The sequence below is a fragment of the Vigna unguiculata genome, chromosome 9 (assembly GCF_004118075.2).
Source record: "Vigna unguiculata cultivar IT97K-499-35 chromosome 9, ASM411807v1, whole genome shotgun sequence".
NCBI lineage: Eukaryota > Viridiplantae > Streptophyta > Magnoliopsida > Fabales > Fabaceae > Vigna > Vigna unguiculata.
The window spans coordinates 35,892,647-35,905,974 of NC_040287.1; the positions used below are offsets into that span (position 1 = coordinate 35,892,647).

The 13,328-nt window shown below is 33.2% G+C and overlaps 2 protein-coding genes across 2 annotated transcripts; one reads left to right on the forward strand and one right to left on the reverse strand.

The window, feature by feature from the left end:
• Positions 1-373: 373 nt before the first annotated feature.
• Positions 374-2,360, forward strand: LOC114163202 (RING-H2 finger protein ATL43-like). Its single transcript, XM_028047362.1, has one exon. The coding sequence runs from the start codon at positions 560-562 to the stop codon at positions 1,928-1,930; it is 1,371 nt and encodes a 456-aa protein (XP_027903163.1). The 5' UTR covers positions 374-559; the 3' UTR covers positions 1,931-2,360.
• A 1,647-nt stretch (positions 2,361-4,007) lies between these two features.
• On the reverse strand, positions 4,008-8,454 carry LOC114163201 (probable rhamnogalacturonate lyase B). The gene is made up of 16 exons (XM_028047361.1): positions 8,196-8,454; positions 7,982-8,010; positions 7,735-7,856; positions 7,442-7,519; positions 7,176-7,295; positions 6,940-7,059; positions 6,696-6,837; positions 6,355-6,531; positions 6,061-6,216; positions 5,821-5,927; positions 5,525-5,615; positions 5,283-5,424; positions 5,048-5,204; positions 4,752-4,868; positions 4,400-4,526; positions 4,008-4,269 (listed from the first exon to the last, which is right to left on the reverse strand). Exons 1-16 carry the CDS (start codon positions 8,266-8,268, stop codon positions 4,036-4,038), a joined length of 1,992 nt encoding a protein of 663 aa, XP_027903162.1. The 5' UTR covers positions 8,269-8,454; the 3' UTR covers positions 4,008-4,035.
• Between the last annotated feature and the right edge of the window lie 4,874 nt (positions 8,455-13,328).

Sequence of the window (13,328 nt, forward strand, 5' to 3'; positions counted from 1 at the left end):
GGGGCCATTAGATCCTTTCAAGAACCGCCACCCTTTTTATCTTCTTGTTTGCTTATTGTCTATGGTGGTCCCCTCTCTAACTCATCATCACATTTCTTATTTTGCTTCCATCAAAATGTCACTACCACACAATCAATTATCTCTCATATGTATTCAATCATAAATTACCCTGTTAAAGAGTTTTCCAAATATTCATGTGTGAAGATCTGGATTTGATTCTCAAACAATAAAATTAGTTTCAAGAGAAATGAATTAGTCGGAAAGAGGTTTAAAGAAAGAAAAAATGGAGAAATATGTTTGATATTATGGCATTCAGTATTTAAAAAACGAAGATACTATAGTAGTAGTACAAGTGGATATTTGGAAAGAAGAGTAGGTGATGTATTTAATTAATAAAATGTGAAGTTATATACGTATTTGTCTTTGTCTTTTTGTATGTTTTTCCCCTGAATCCTTACCATAGAATCTCTCCCAAAATAGCTTCCCCTGTCCACTCCACATGATTAAAAATTAATGCTGCGCTTCACCCTCCTCAGCTAACCACCACCCGCGCCCCCACATGGCTCCTGCACCCTCCATCTTCCTCCTCCTCCTCACTCTCCTTCTACTCCTTACAAACGCAGCACACACCAGAGAAACTCCACCTCCCACTCCCCAACGAATCATTGCTCCACCGCCGCCCGACAACGAAAATGACACCTCGCCGCCGTTCAGACCTGGCATAGCGGTGGTGGTATGCGTTTTGACCACCATAATCTCCCTCACCTCGCTGCTCCTTCTTTACATCAAACACTGCAACGGCGGCAACATCCACAGCGGCGGGAGCTCGATTCCGTGGACGGTGGCGCCGTTCTCCGGGAGAAAGAACTCCGGCATTGACCGGTCCGTGGTGGAATCGCTTCCCGTTTTCAGATTCGGAGCGCTGCGGGGACAAAAGGAGGGGCTGGACTGCGCGGTGTGCCTGACGAAGTTCGAGGCGGCGGAGGTTCTCCGGCTGTTGCCGAAATGCAAGCACGCGTTCCACGTCGAGTGCGTGGACACGTGGCTGGACGCGCATTCCACGTGTCCTCTGTGCCGGTACCGCGTGGATCCGGAGGACATTCTTCTGGTGGAGGACGCAAAGCCTTTCCGCTGCCAAACTCAGCCCCAGCGCAACAGCCACAACAACAATTCCTCCAACCAGGAACGCGCGCGGTTGAATATGGACGTGGAGAAGCAGGAGATTGGGCGGAGGCATTCGTCGGTGGGGGAGAGCGGAACGGAGGAGCAGAGCCGGAGGTGGACGACGTCGTTCAGGAGGTCGTTGGATAGCGCGACATCGAGAAAAAAGAACGAGAGCGTTGGTGTTGGTGTTGGTGTTGTTGGGTTTGGTTGGTTTGTACGTGGCAGAAAAGACGGGATGTTGTTGACGCAAGAAACGGAGAGAGAGGGAGATAGGACAAGCGCGGAACGGAGGTTGGAACACCGGATCATTGTCTCCCCGGGACCCGGCCCGGGCCCAGGCCCGGGAAAAATGAAAATGAATGGGGTCCATCAGCGATGGAGCGATGTCCAAGCTTCGGACCTGCTGTATCTGACGTCGGAGATGATAATGAGCGAGGCGCAATGGAACACGCGCGGCGGAGGAAGAGGAAGGGGGACGCGCCGTTCCAATGATGATGGGGTTGAGGACAGTTGGAGTGGCAGAGGGATAATAAATTCGAGAAGTGTGTCTGAGATCACGGGATTCAGCAGGTTCTCCAGCAATAGCAATAATAATAACGAGGAGGACACAGATAGACACAGAGACAGAGAGTGGGAGCAACAAAGACAAGGACATGGAGAGAGAGAAGAGGGTCTCGTCAGAAGGTGGTTGGGTTGGATTTCCAAGTCTCACACACAACAACAACATCATCAACGACAACAAACACATTCCCAAACCCAACCATAGGTACGGTAGCAACTTCGGAGTTCCTTTCTTTCTCTCTCATCACTCTCTCTCTCTCTCTCACTCTCTCAGATACAGACAAACCACTGCATTCATGGATCTCCCTTTGTATCTTAGCCTAGCTTAGCATAGGATTTGTCACTCCCAACACAACACAAAAATATGAACCCACTTTCCAATTTTTTAGCTCTTTTTATTTCTCTCTTACTTTAACTTTGTGCAACAATCGGAAGTGATAAGAGGAGGCACGTGGATGGAAGGGACATGATCCTGCACCAGTGTGCATGAATGGGATACGGAGATCCTCAATTATTTCTTCTTCTCACTCTCCATGCACTCACATACACATTCCCTCACTTTTTAACTATTTCTTTTTATATATACTTTTTCCATCTGTAAACATCAAACACATCTCATTTTTTAAATTCTGAAATTACCTCACTCTGTCGTTTCTCGCCACTCCTCAAAATTTAAATAATGCTAACATTTCGCTGCACCACTTATTTATTCCCACCAAACTTCAAAACATTTTCTTTCTATAAAAATATAATAAATTTTAGTTCTTTGAAGTAAAAGAATCTGTGATCCTTCTTCTTGGAAGTCATCGAGGCAGTGTAGTGTGATTCTTGTACAACTTTGTATATATATCTTCTTTTCTTGTCAAATTTGAATGTAAAGAGATACTCGCAGTGTGACTGAAAAACTCACTGCTGGCTGCCACTTCACTTAACGGTCATATTCTTTCCGGATTTTCATCCATACTTTGTCTTTCTGAAAAAAAAAAAAAAAACAAAAACAAAAACGTGTTTCTGCAGGGAGCCCCACAACCTGAAGTGAAACTGCTGGAAAACTGATTACTATACAAAAGTGAGAATCGCGGAAAAAAGGGAAGGTCCTATCTAACATGGTTGCTCCAACTATTTTTCAAAACCAATTAATATCATTTTTTTATGCGACAATTATCCAATATAGTTATGATTAGAGTGTAGAAAAGAGAAGTCACCAACAAATATACAAAAAATGTATATAATAGGTCAACGTAAAATAAAATAGTTAGTAGTTAATTGAACGGGTATTTCTTATTACATGAACGATAGAATGTCTAATCATTAACACCATAAAATCTGGCAGTGAGCAAGGTAAAAGAAACATGTTAATGTGACTAAATAATTTAGTGTAAATAATTTACTCAAAAATCCAAGATGGATAAATGATGCTTTACTATAAATATTTACATAATATCATGCAAAATACGTATTAATTCATAACAAATATATTTATTGTGATCTTCTTTTTTGAACTTATCATCATTCGAAATTGGGTAACCCACCCCTAATTTTAAAATAACTAGGAAAGCGGAGTCTTTAGGTATTTCACTGTTCTTCTTTTTAGATTTTTTGTCCTTCCTAATAGAATTGATGGAATGACTTTATGATAGAATATATTTGTTCAAGGACCTTGTAACTCTAGCTCGAATCATTGAATTTAGATATAAAGTTCACTCAACTAAAATTCCAATTCTAACTAAAAAACAAAATAAAAATACCTAAAGAATTGTATCAGTTTTGTCCTTGGCGCTTATACATCTGTATTGCAAATACTTATTGAAGATAAGCACAGCGTGAGATAAAACCTTCCACCAAATACCAAAAGACACCGACGATATAGATATAGATATAAATATAAATATATTATTATTTTTTAAATATTTACAAACGTAATCAATAATATGCTTTTAAAAATGTAAAATAAATATTCAAAATATAATATAAAAATTGTATACTATACACTTCCAGCTGGTGCATTACACGAGTTATTCGTACATGACATCAAAGAACAAATTTGATAACGAATCAAATCCTTAACCAATAAAAATATTTGCTGAAAAAAGTTTGATTGAGAGTGACGTCTCTTGGCATCTACCATTTCTTTGCTATTTCATGAAATTTGTTTGAAAGAGGAAATAAAGAACTAAGATGGCACAGTTTGTAAATGCAAAGAGAACGAAAGGAGGAAAAAAAGAATGAAAAAAGCTTTTGAAACGAGTATGTTGATCAAACAATTACTTTTGAAGTGAATATTCTTGAGAACAATGGTTAATTTGATTTTCAGCGTTTATATTCTAAACGAATATAGTCGTACATAATTCCTATAAAAGGACTTGTGTTCATCGTTTGCGTTAGAAAGATGGTATTGTTCCCCTGCACAAGAAGAGTGTCGTCTACATCAAGGCTGAATAGCCAATAGAGACCGTGAATTCCATGTCTAGCTATTGTATTCTCTTTTCCAATCACTCCACTTGAAAATAAAGGTGGATCTGCTTCTAATTTGTTTATCCGAATCTACCCTCCCAAAATTTCAAGAAAGAAAACCTTGTTAATGAGAGATAAAAAAAAACACTTGCATGTATGTGTGTTGCAGAATTTCTTTATGATGAATATCAAAATTATTGAACAGAGTTTTATTTTATACCTGTAATTCTGCATTATGCACAGATGCCAGAGCCACTCGTAATGTGTAGCTTCCATGGGTATTCACGCGATCAAGGTTGAAGTTAATTTGCCATGTGGTTCCTTGGTAAGTGCCATTATCTTTCTTCCTGTGAAACAGTAAAGGAAAGTAATCAGAGGGGAGAGAGACAGGACATCTTTTGAGACATCTTTTGAGACATCTTTTGAGACACCTAGGCTGTAAGAACAAGTACAGAACCTAAACTCTCCTAAAATAAAATTTTCCAAATGATAATATGTGCGCTTTCATGAGGTGGGGTTTGGGTTTAATTACCAACAATAGATATGAAAATAAGAAAAGCAAAAAAACACACCTATTAACCTGAGCAAAGAACCAATCTTTTCTGTAGTCACTAACGCCAACAGTGTAAACTAGGTCTTTATTTGGATACAAATCAGCATATCTTTCCCACAAACCATATTGCCTAAACCTGCAAGCAATGGGGACACAAAGTTTTCTTTTTCTCTAAAATGAAAGTTCAATGATATAATTAATATTTGGATGCAAAAACAAAAACCTAGGGAGCAACATATATTGAACTTGGGCATAACTTTTACAGGTTACATAGTAATGACAAAATATGTTCAAGTGGGTAAAGAGGAAAAGAACCTGTCTGTATGATTGACATAGAGTTTGTTAATGTACATGGGATTTGGGTCAGGAACATAGAACTCAGCAGCTGAACGATCAGGGATACCTATTTCCCACAACGTAGGACCATCTCTAGGTGGCTCATAAACAAGCTCATGCACATTAATTTCAGAACCTGTTTAAACATTGGCCTAATGAGTTTAAAACAAAATATATTTTGGAACTTCAAAAAAGCTTCATAAATTTGTTTAACCTGAAGTTACGTTGATGATTTGATCGAATTGATAATCTCCAATGTATCCATTGACCCAGGAGTAGAGATTATAATCCCCAGGACGTATGTTAATAATTGAGAAATAGCCTTTATCATCAGTAATCGTCCAAAATTGATAACCCTGTAAGGAAATAATTACAAGTGTCATTTTTTTTCCTCTGGTGGCTCAATGTGTTGCTGTTGCTTATTTAAACGGTACAAGGAATTAGTTTAAATGCTACCTTACATTCTCGTTGCCAAGATCCAACTTCTCCTATGGCTGCTAGTCCCACATAAGCACCACTAACTGGGATGAATGCATCACTAACCTTCCTATACAGATTTAGCTATATAGAATGAATATACCATTTTTGGCGTAAAAATGAAGGTGAAGAAGAAATAAATACACCCAAATATCTAGATTTAGCAAATGGTAAGACCATAAGAAATTAAGTCTTAATTGTTTTAAACATCATTTGATCATTCTTCCTTAGCTGTCTGGAGATTTCTGAAGATGAAAATTAAGTAAGTGACCTACCTGTCTCGGACAAGCAATCTACCTTGGACTTTACCTCGTTGCTCAGCTGAGAGAAAGTCCTTTGAAGCTGGAAATGTATAGGGCCAGCTCTCAACTTCATTGACCATCTGCAGTTTTATGTTTCTTTTGTAAACTAAAAGTGGCAAACATTTAATATTGTAACAACGACAATGATATTTGAAAACAACGAATTATCCTTAATGTTTAATCAGTTAAGATAAAATTATACAAGTGGCATACCTGTTGTTTGGCGTCCTCCCAGAGTTTGACTGGGCTAACCCCGTTGGATAGAGAATTAAGGTACAAGAATATGGGCCCATAGACTTTCTTCCACGGCTCATTAGGCCCAAATTTCATTATCAGATCCGCTCCTGAATAATGCGTGCTATGAAATACCTGATTCATGTAGTTTCCCAAATGTGGATTTTTACACCTTTAAATAGAATTGAATATTGTTCTGAGTAGAACCAAAAAAACAATATAAGAAAATACAATCCAGTGATAAAAAGAAAAAATGTTAGCAAAAAGTCTTACAGAGAGTGTGGTGGGGCCAACGTGAGAAGTAAGATATTGCTTGAGGGGTCCAGCAGATCGGAACTCATAGCTTGGCGTAATTAGCCAGAATCCGGTGGAATTCAAGGGATCAATGCTCATCCAGCCGTGAACACGATCGTTTCGACTCTCGCACGAATACTCATATTTATCATCCACCTGTTCTCAAACACAGACCAACTTTGAGGTTACCGTGTCGGAGGCTAATAATCTATTCAAAATCAAATGTTTTTGGCAAGTAACTGAAAAGGAGATTAGATACCTAAGTGACCTAATGTTGACTATTTTGTAAAAGTTTGGTAATAGATGAACCAAAAGCATACCTCGCCTTTGAATTCGGGCTCCACGGGGTCAACGAGACGCACAGCCTCAGGGTAGGCAAGAACTTGACCTCTTGGGGGAATCCGGTCATCGGGCAGAGGCATAAATCTTTGCCTGTTGTCCGCTATAGACATGTAATGGAACCTGTCCAATAAAAGAACAACCTACGAGATAAACAAAACAAAACATGTGCTTCCCTTTTTATTCATTTCTGAGGAACGGCAAACAAAAGCAATTGTTACCCACTTGTCTTTCCTAGGTTTGAATGCGATCCTAGTATTGTCGATATCGAAAGCTGGCCATTCCTTCAAATGCTCGTAAATGGCATAGGTGTAGAACCCAGAGAAACCACGAAGCAATATAAACCTGCACATAATCAACTTCCTCTTTATCATATCACAGTCATGTAATTAATTAACTTAATGTTGCTTCCGAAACGGAACCCCAGAAGCAGAGAGAGTGTAGGTTGAAAGTAGAAGAACCTTTTGTCAATGTTGAGTGGCGGAAGCTTCCCCTGAAAAGACGCATTCCATGTTCTGGTGAAAGATAGCTCTACCTGTTCTTCGTTTTCCACTATCACCGTTAAATTTGTTGCTTCCATTCTGTATATATTCAATTATTAATACTTATATTATTTTTAAAATGTTTTTATAAAATATTTTTTCCTCTTTCATAAATATTTTCTTTTCCCAATTCTGTCTTTCTTTTCTTTCAAGAAAAAAAAAAATACAAGGTCCACGAACCAAACCTGTCAAATCTACCCTTTCCCTTTGCTCCTTTTTCTGTTCTATTTTCTCCACCTTCGTCCCAAACAATGTCCCAGTACCTACACGCATACATCAAATGAACAAGACAAATATAAAAAGTAAAATCAGGGTTATGATTTCAGATTCGAGATGCTGACAATCAACACAATAGCTAGCTGATTCTCATTGGAGATTATTCTTTGCGTGCTCAGTGTTTGTGAATTGTCCTAGAAGAGATCTTTCTGCAGTTATTAATTTATTTTCTAAATAACATTTTGAAATTAAATTGGTGTACCCTCTGTCGTATTCTTCGTTGAGAACTTCCAGCAAATTGTCGATGCCATTATATCGAATTCCCGTGACAATTCCTTCAGGATTTGATAAGTTGACCTGGACTATGCCATTATCCATTACCACCTGGTCAGAACAAACAGAGTTACAGACAAAACCAATGGCTAAAGCCTCTGCAACAAGCCACAGTTAAATAATAAATAAAATGTATATAGCTAGGCAGAGAAGAATCCATTGCAGAAGTGGATTACATGTTTATCTTGAATATCCAATCGTACTCCTGGGGATGATGACACACAGTGAATTAGTCCCTTGAAAATTTTCAGATATCTTAGCAAATTTCTATTATTTTCATTAATACAAATCCTGGTGCACTTTTTTACTCTTCTGCATTAAATTTGTTGGACGCGATAAAAACATAGTTGTGGCAGAATTAGTAAAAAGGGTGAGATGAAGCTGAGAAACCTGGTTTGGTATCACCTCCCAGAACCACGAGGAATTGCAGCATCAAGAACAGAAAGTGTTTAGTGAAGTTCATCGTCTTTTTCTTAAGCTTTGAGCTCTTTGGGCTTTTTTGTTTGATGACAAACTTAGTTTTCAGATTCTTTTGATGAATGGGATCTGCATAACTCTTTTATATCTGCATAAAAAGGCTTAAGAGAAAATCTATAAGAGGGAAATCCTTCTGTTAGAGTATGAAACTTAGTTCTCACCATGTTCGGGGAAAAGATTAGTTATATAATCAGTCATGTAATCAGAACATTTAAAAGTGTATCGATCTTGTCAAACTTTATTCTATTATCAGTTTAATTTTAATAAATTGATGTTATAAAATTTTAATACTGTTAATTAATAAAATATCAGAAGTTATGTCAGGTACAAATAGTTATTAATTAATAAAAAAGTCAACATAAGAATTTAGAAATACAAGTTAAAGTTTCTTGATTAAAAATTATAATATTGTGCAAGTATCATTTATTATTTGCAATCATTAATTGTGTAAGTTACAATCATTAATTGTGTAATTTACAATCATTAATTGTGTAAGAGTGTGTATTACAAAGAATATTAAAGAATGTCCTAGTAACATTTCCTCAAAGAAAACAAACATGTTACTCCACGGATATAATGAGAATGTTAAATGTTTGTTTACTGACACCAATTGTTTTATAAAACCACACATTAAAAACATTATCACTTAATGCATCTTAATTGGTCATTTAAGTGGACTCCTACAAAATATTGAATAATATAAGTAATTTGTCAATTAAAATAATGTTTTTTATCAATAACAAAAATTATGAACCATAAATCAAAGTTCTGTACGTAGAGTTGGATGTGTGACTCGTCATAATTTAAAAAAAATATTTTAAATGAAAGTAATTTCATTATATATATATATATATATATATATATATATATAATCATTAATGTATTTTAATTTGTGATTTAAATGAATTTTTACGTAATATAGTATATAGCAAGGCTATTCAAGAAAAAATATAAGATCAGATTTTTTTTATATTTAATTACTTTTTTTTTCAAAAGTGTCAAATTAGTTTTTTAGTTTTTTTAAGTTTTAATTTGATCCTAATTTTTAAAAAATTATGCAATTTGGTTATTTTCGTTAAATTTTTGAAAACGAATTAAAGATTTTTTATCAAAATTAAATTTGTTAATATGGATGATTTGTTTTATTGATGTAATTAACATAATCATAATAACAATTTTGATATAAAAATAATTGATTCGTTTTAAAAAAATTTAACTAAAAGGAAAAAATTGCATCAAATTTTTAAAAATCAGTACCAAATTAAAACTTAAAAAAACTTTGAGACAAAAACAGGAACCAAAAGAGTAATTAAATCATTTTTCAATAAATAAATATTTAGATTGCACACTATTTTTATATTTTTATTAGGATGATAATATTTTGAAAACCACCAAATAAAATTCATATAACTCAAAATAATAATATTTTAATGATATTTATTTTATTTTTTCAACCTAAAACATTAATATATATTATTATGTTGGGTTGTAATGTGAATGTATTTGCTTTCATGTGAAGATATTATTTTTCTTTTAATTAACTTACAAGAATGTATTGGAGAAGGTGTTACTTACACGTCATACTTTTCAAATAGACAAACCTATAATATTATATTCATTATATAAATGTAAAATGGACACAATTTGATTACATTCTATTTTAATACACAACTTTATCATTAATGCATTTCCATTGACAATTTAATTGAATCATTAGAATACAAAGTATGAAACTAATCATTGGCAATGAAAAGGAATATGGTGTACTTTGTAAAAGAAAAAATCATATGAAAGTTTTGTAATAAAATGCATAACATCATTCTTCCCCAAACCTATAAAGTATAAACAATGAGTAGGTAATTTGCATTTTAACTACTAATGTTGATTTAGGAATGTAGTTGTTGGTCGACAAGAGAAACATGTGACAGTTAAAAAGCAGAATAAATTAACAACTTTTGGGTAATGAAGTCGCTCATAAACCTGTCAGTTACGTAACATAAAAATAGAAACTAAAGTCATGTGAAAAAATGCTTCCAACAATCTTGTTCGACTTTGTTTCTTCAACCACTTCCTTTTTCTGTTAGTCCTAAAAAATGAAAAGGATTTGCTAACCAAACTCACGCCACAGACAATATTTATTACCCCTTTTAACAAACTAAAGAATTTTGTGTACACTTTATGTGAGCTTTTTCCGAAGAAAAATGTTGAAAGATTTAGTATTAATGAAGTGTGAATAAATTAATATAAAAAATCAATTTTAATTCCCGTTCTTAATCCATGATTAATAGAAACTCGAATTTTTTTCGTAACTCGTCAAATTTTTTCAAAGCCACCATGCCTCATTTTACAGGAACTCAAACTCGCTTTATTTCATTAAATTACATTCATAAATTAATTTCATTCATTTAATATTTCTTTAGATTCGAAATCTTAAAAATAATAAAATTATGTCATCTTATTTATTTTTATCATATAAGACGGATTTCTAACTCATTTTTGAATTTCTAACATTGATTAGTGATTAGGATATTTTGAAGTAAATTTTCCGATAAGTCAAAGTTATAAGGAGAAGGTGGTGCTTTTATATTCAGCAAAGCAATAAAAAAAGAATGGTAATTTATTTTGTTCTTTGGTGCTAATTAGACGGTGGTGCACTAATTATGGTGGCTCTAGAGTATTTTTCGGACAAATAATGATTTGAGTAATGGAAAAAGATGGAGAATGATGGTGGGTAGTTGGAAATTTGTAGTGTATGATTAGGTTCTATACAACGAAGTAATATTGGTAAACAATCCAAATCCATTAAGGTTATATAATATGACGTGTTAACGAATCTACTTACATCATAATTATAACTTCAATTGCTGACCCTTGTTAATAGACTTATTTACACATGTCCATGTCCAAGGTATAGTAAAATATTTTCCTTTGGAAAAGACATGCTGCAGAATAAAACTAGAAATGAAATGGAACCACACTATGAGAAGCGATGATTTTGAAGAATTTTTCGTAGATTTGAAAGCGAAGGAGGACGCTGATTTGAGGGATCTTCACATCCAACTAGCATAGCATGATGAGATTAAAGAGTGATTGGAATAATTTTACGCTTATATTTTTGTTATTTTATTCAAAATAAACAAACCAGCAATGTGCATTTAAGTTCTAGTAGGTGAGCTTCTCCATACCACTCTCATTCCATTTTCCTTTCTTCCTCTTTCTTTGAATATTCACCGGGGCTTGCTACCTTTCCACCCCTCTTTGTTGTTGAGAAGAGGGATGGTGTCGACGATAGCAGCGTGACAGTGCGATAGAGCGTTTACGGAGTTGATCTGTGCATATCTCTTCTTTAGAAACGGATATGTTTTTGTGGGTATTCAATGGAACCAGATTTGTTTTTGCCATAATTGAAGGGAACCTATTGTCTTTTTGTTGGATCTGATTCCAACTTTTTGAAACACAAGCATGGTTTCGTTTTAACTGATTCCATTTTCATGTAACATGTTCCATTTTCATTTGTGGTGTTTTTGTAAATTAAAATATTAAATTTTGTAAATCAAATATATTTTAATATTACTTTTTTTTCAATTAATAAATATTATTAATATTTTTATTTATGATAATAATATATCAAAAACTAACTACAACTTATCAAAATATCATTTTAGTATACTTTTTTTAATATCAAGGATAATTATGTCATTTTACATTTTCATCTATTCAATTTAATTTCACAAAAGTTATTCTCAAATCTATTTCATTATCAATCCCAAATCTCTAAAAAAGAACAACATAAAACTCATCTTCTAATCAATCCAAATTAATGCTCTTTTTCTCTCTTAAATCACCACTCACATAAGAACACACCCTAAATGATTACATGAAAGCACATAGAAACATGACATTTAAGTATTGAATAATAAATCTTTAAATAAAAAATTAAATAACATAGACTTGTAAATTACAAAACCTTTTATGTATTGAATGAAAAAAAAAGAGAAGTAAAACTTAATTAAATAATAAATAGTCATTTTTTATTAAAAATCACAAAATGAGTCCATTCAACTCGTTTTAATCGAACTCTTGTTGATCTACCAAAAACGAAACAAAACTGGTTGGCCTGTCATGCAAAACGAGTTGGAAATATATTTAATCAGGATTATTACTATATAATCAATTAATACAAATATATCTTTAATTTACTTATATATACAAAAGAAATAAATAAATAAATAAATATATATATATATATATATATTAAAAATAATTTATTCATAAAAATATTTTTTTAATTGATTAATTATCGTCTTTGAATAAATTAAAAGAATTATTAGTTTAGATGTTAACTTATTCAATTATATTTAATAATTAAAACTTAATTTATAATTAAGGGTTAATAATTAAAGTTATAAGATTATGACAAATTTGCATCACTAATAATATAATAGAAAAATAATATTTTAAATTATTTTTTATTTTAATTTTTAATTAAAAAATAATTCCACACCCCAACTTCTTGTACTCTATAGTTCGGCAGATTAGACAGAATATGCTAAAATTGGAAAAGAGTGAAATTGAGATCCCTCATTTTTTATCATCTAATTTTGTAACGTAGTAATACCACATAAACATGATCATGATTCAAGTTCTTGTTGGTCACCAATTAGGATGTAATTATTATATTGATGAATAGTTAGGTGTTTATTTGGGTGATGATTGGATTTAGGGGCTGTAGAATGAATAGTTATCTGTTTTTATTTTCTTTTTTTGAAGTTTATTGCTTTTATAATTTTTAATATATATTTTAATTTAAATTATGTTGATAAAAGTATTACTTTAATATTCTAAATTATTCCATTAATTATAATTACTGACTGAAACCTGATTTATAAGTACTCAATTCAAATTATATTATTACATGCTTGTATTTTTAAATCATGTAATAAAAACTTTAAACACTTTTTTGTTTTAATTTAATAAATTAAAAAAAAACGACTTAAAAAATAGAGTGATAAACTAAAAATGCCGGCCATTAAGTTTCACTTCTCA

Excerpts from the sequence above, each read along its gene's own strand:
- LOC114163202 (XM_028047362.1), top strand. The coding sequence starts at position 560 with ATGGCTCCTGCACCCTCCATCTTCCTCCTCCTCCTCACTCTCCTTCTA.
- LOC114163201 (XM_028047361.1), bottom strand. The coding sequence starts at position 8,268 with ATGAACTTCACTAAACACTTTCTGTTCTTGATGCTGCAATTCCTCGTG. Across the intron at positions 6,838-6,939 it reads TTCAAACCTAGGAAAGACAA|GTTCCATTACATGTCTATAG; the intron begins GTGGGTAACAAT and ends TTTATTGGACAG. Across the intron at positions 6,532-6,695 it reads AGCCCGAATTCAAAGGCGAG|GTGGATGATAAATATGAGTA; the intron begins GTATGCTTTTGG and ends GTTTGAGAACAG.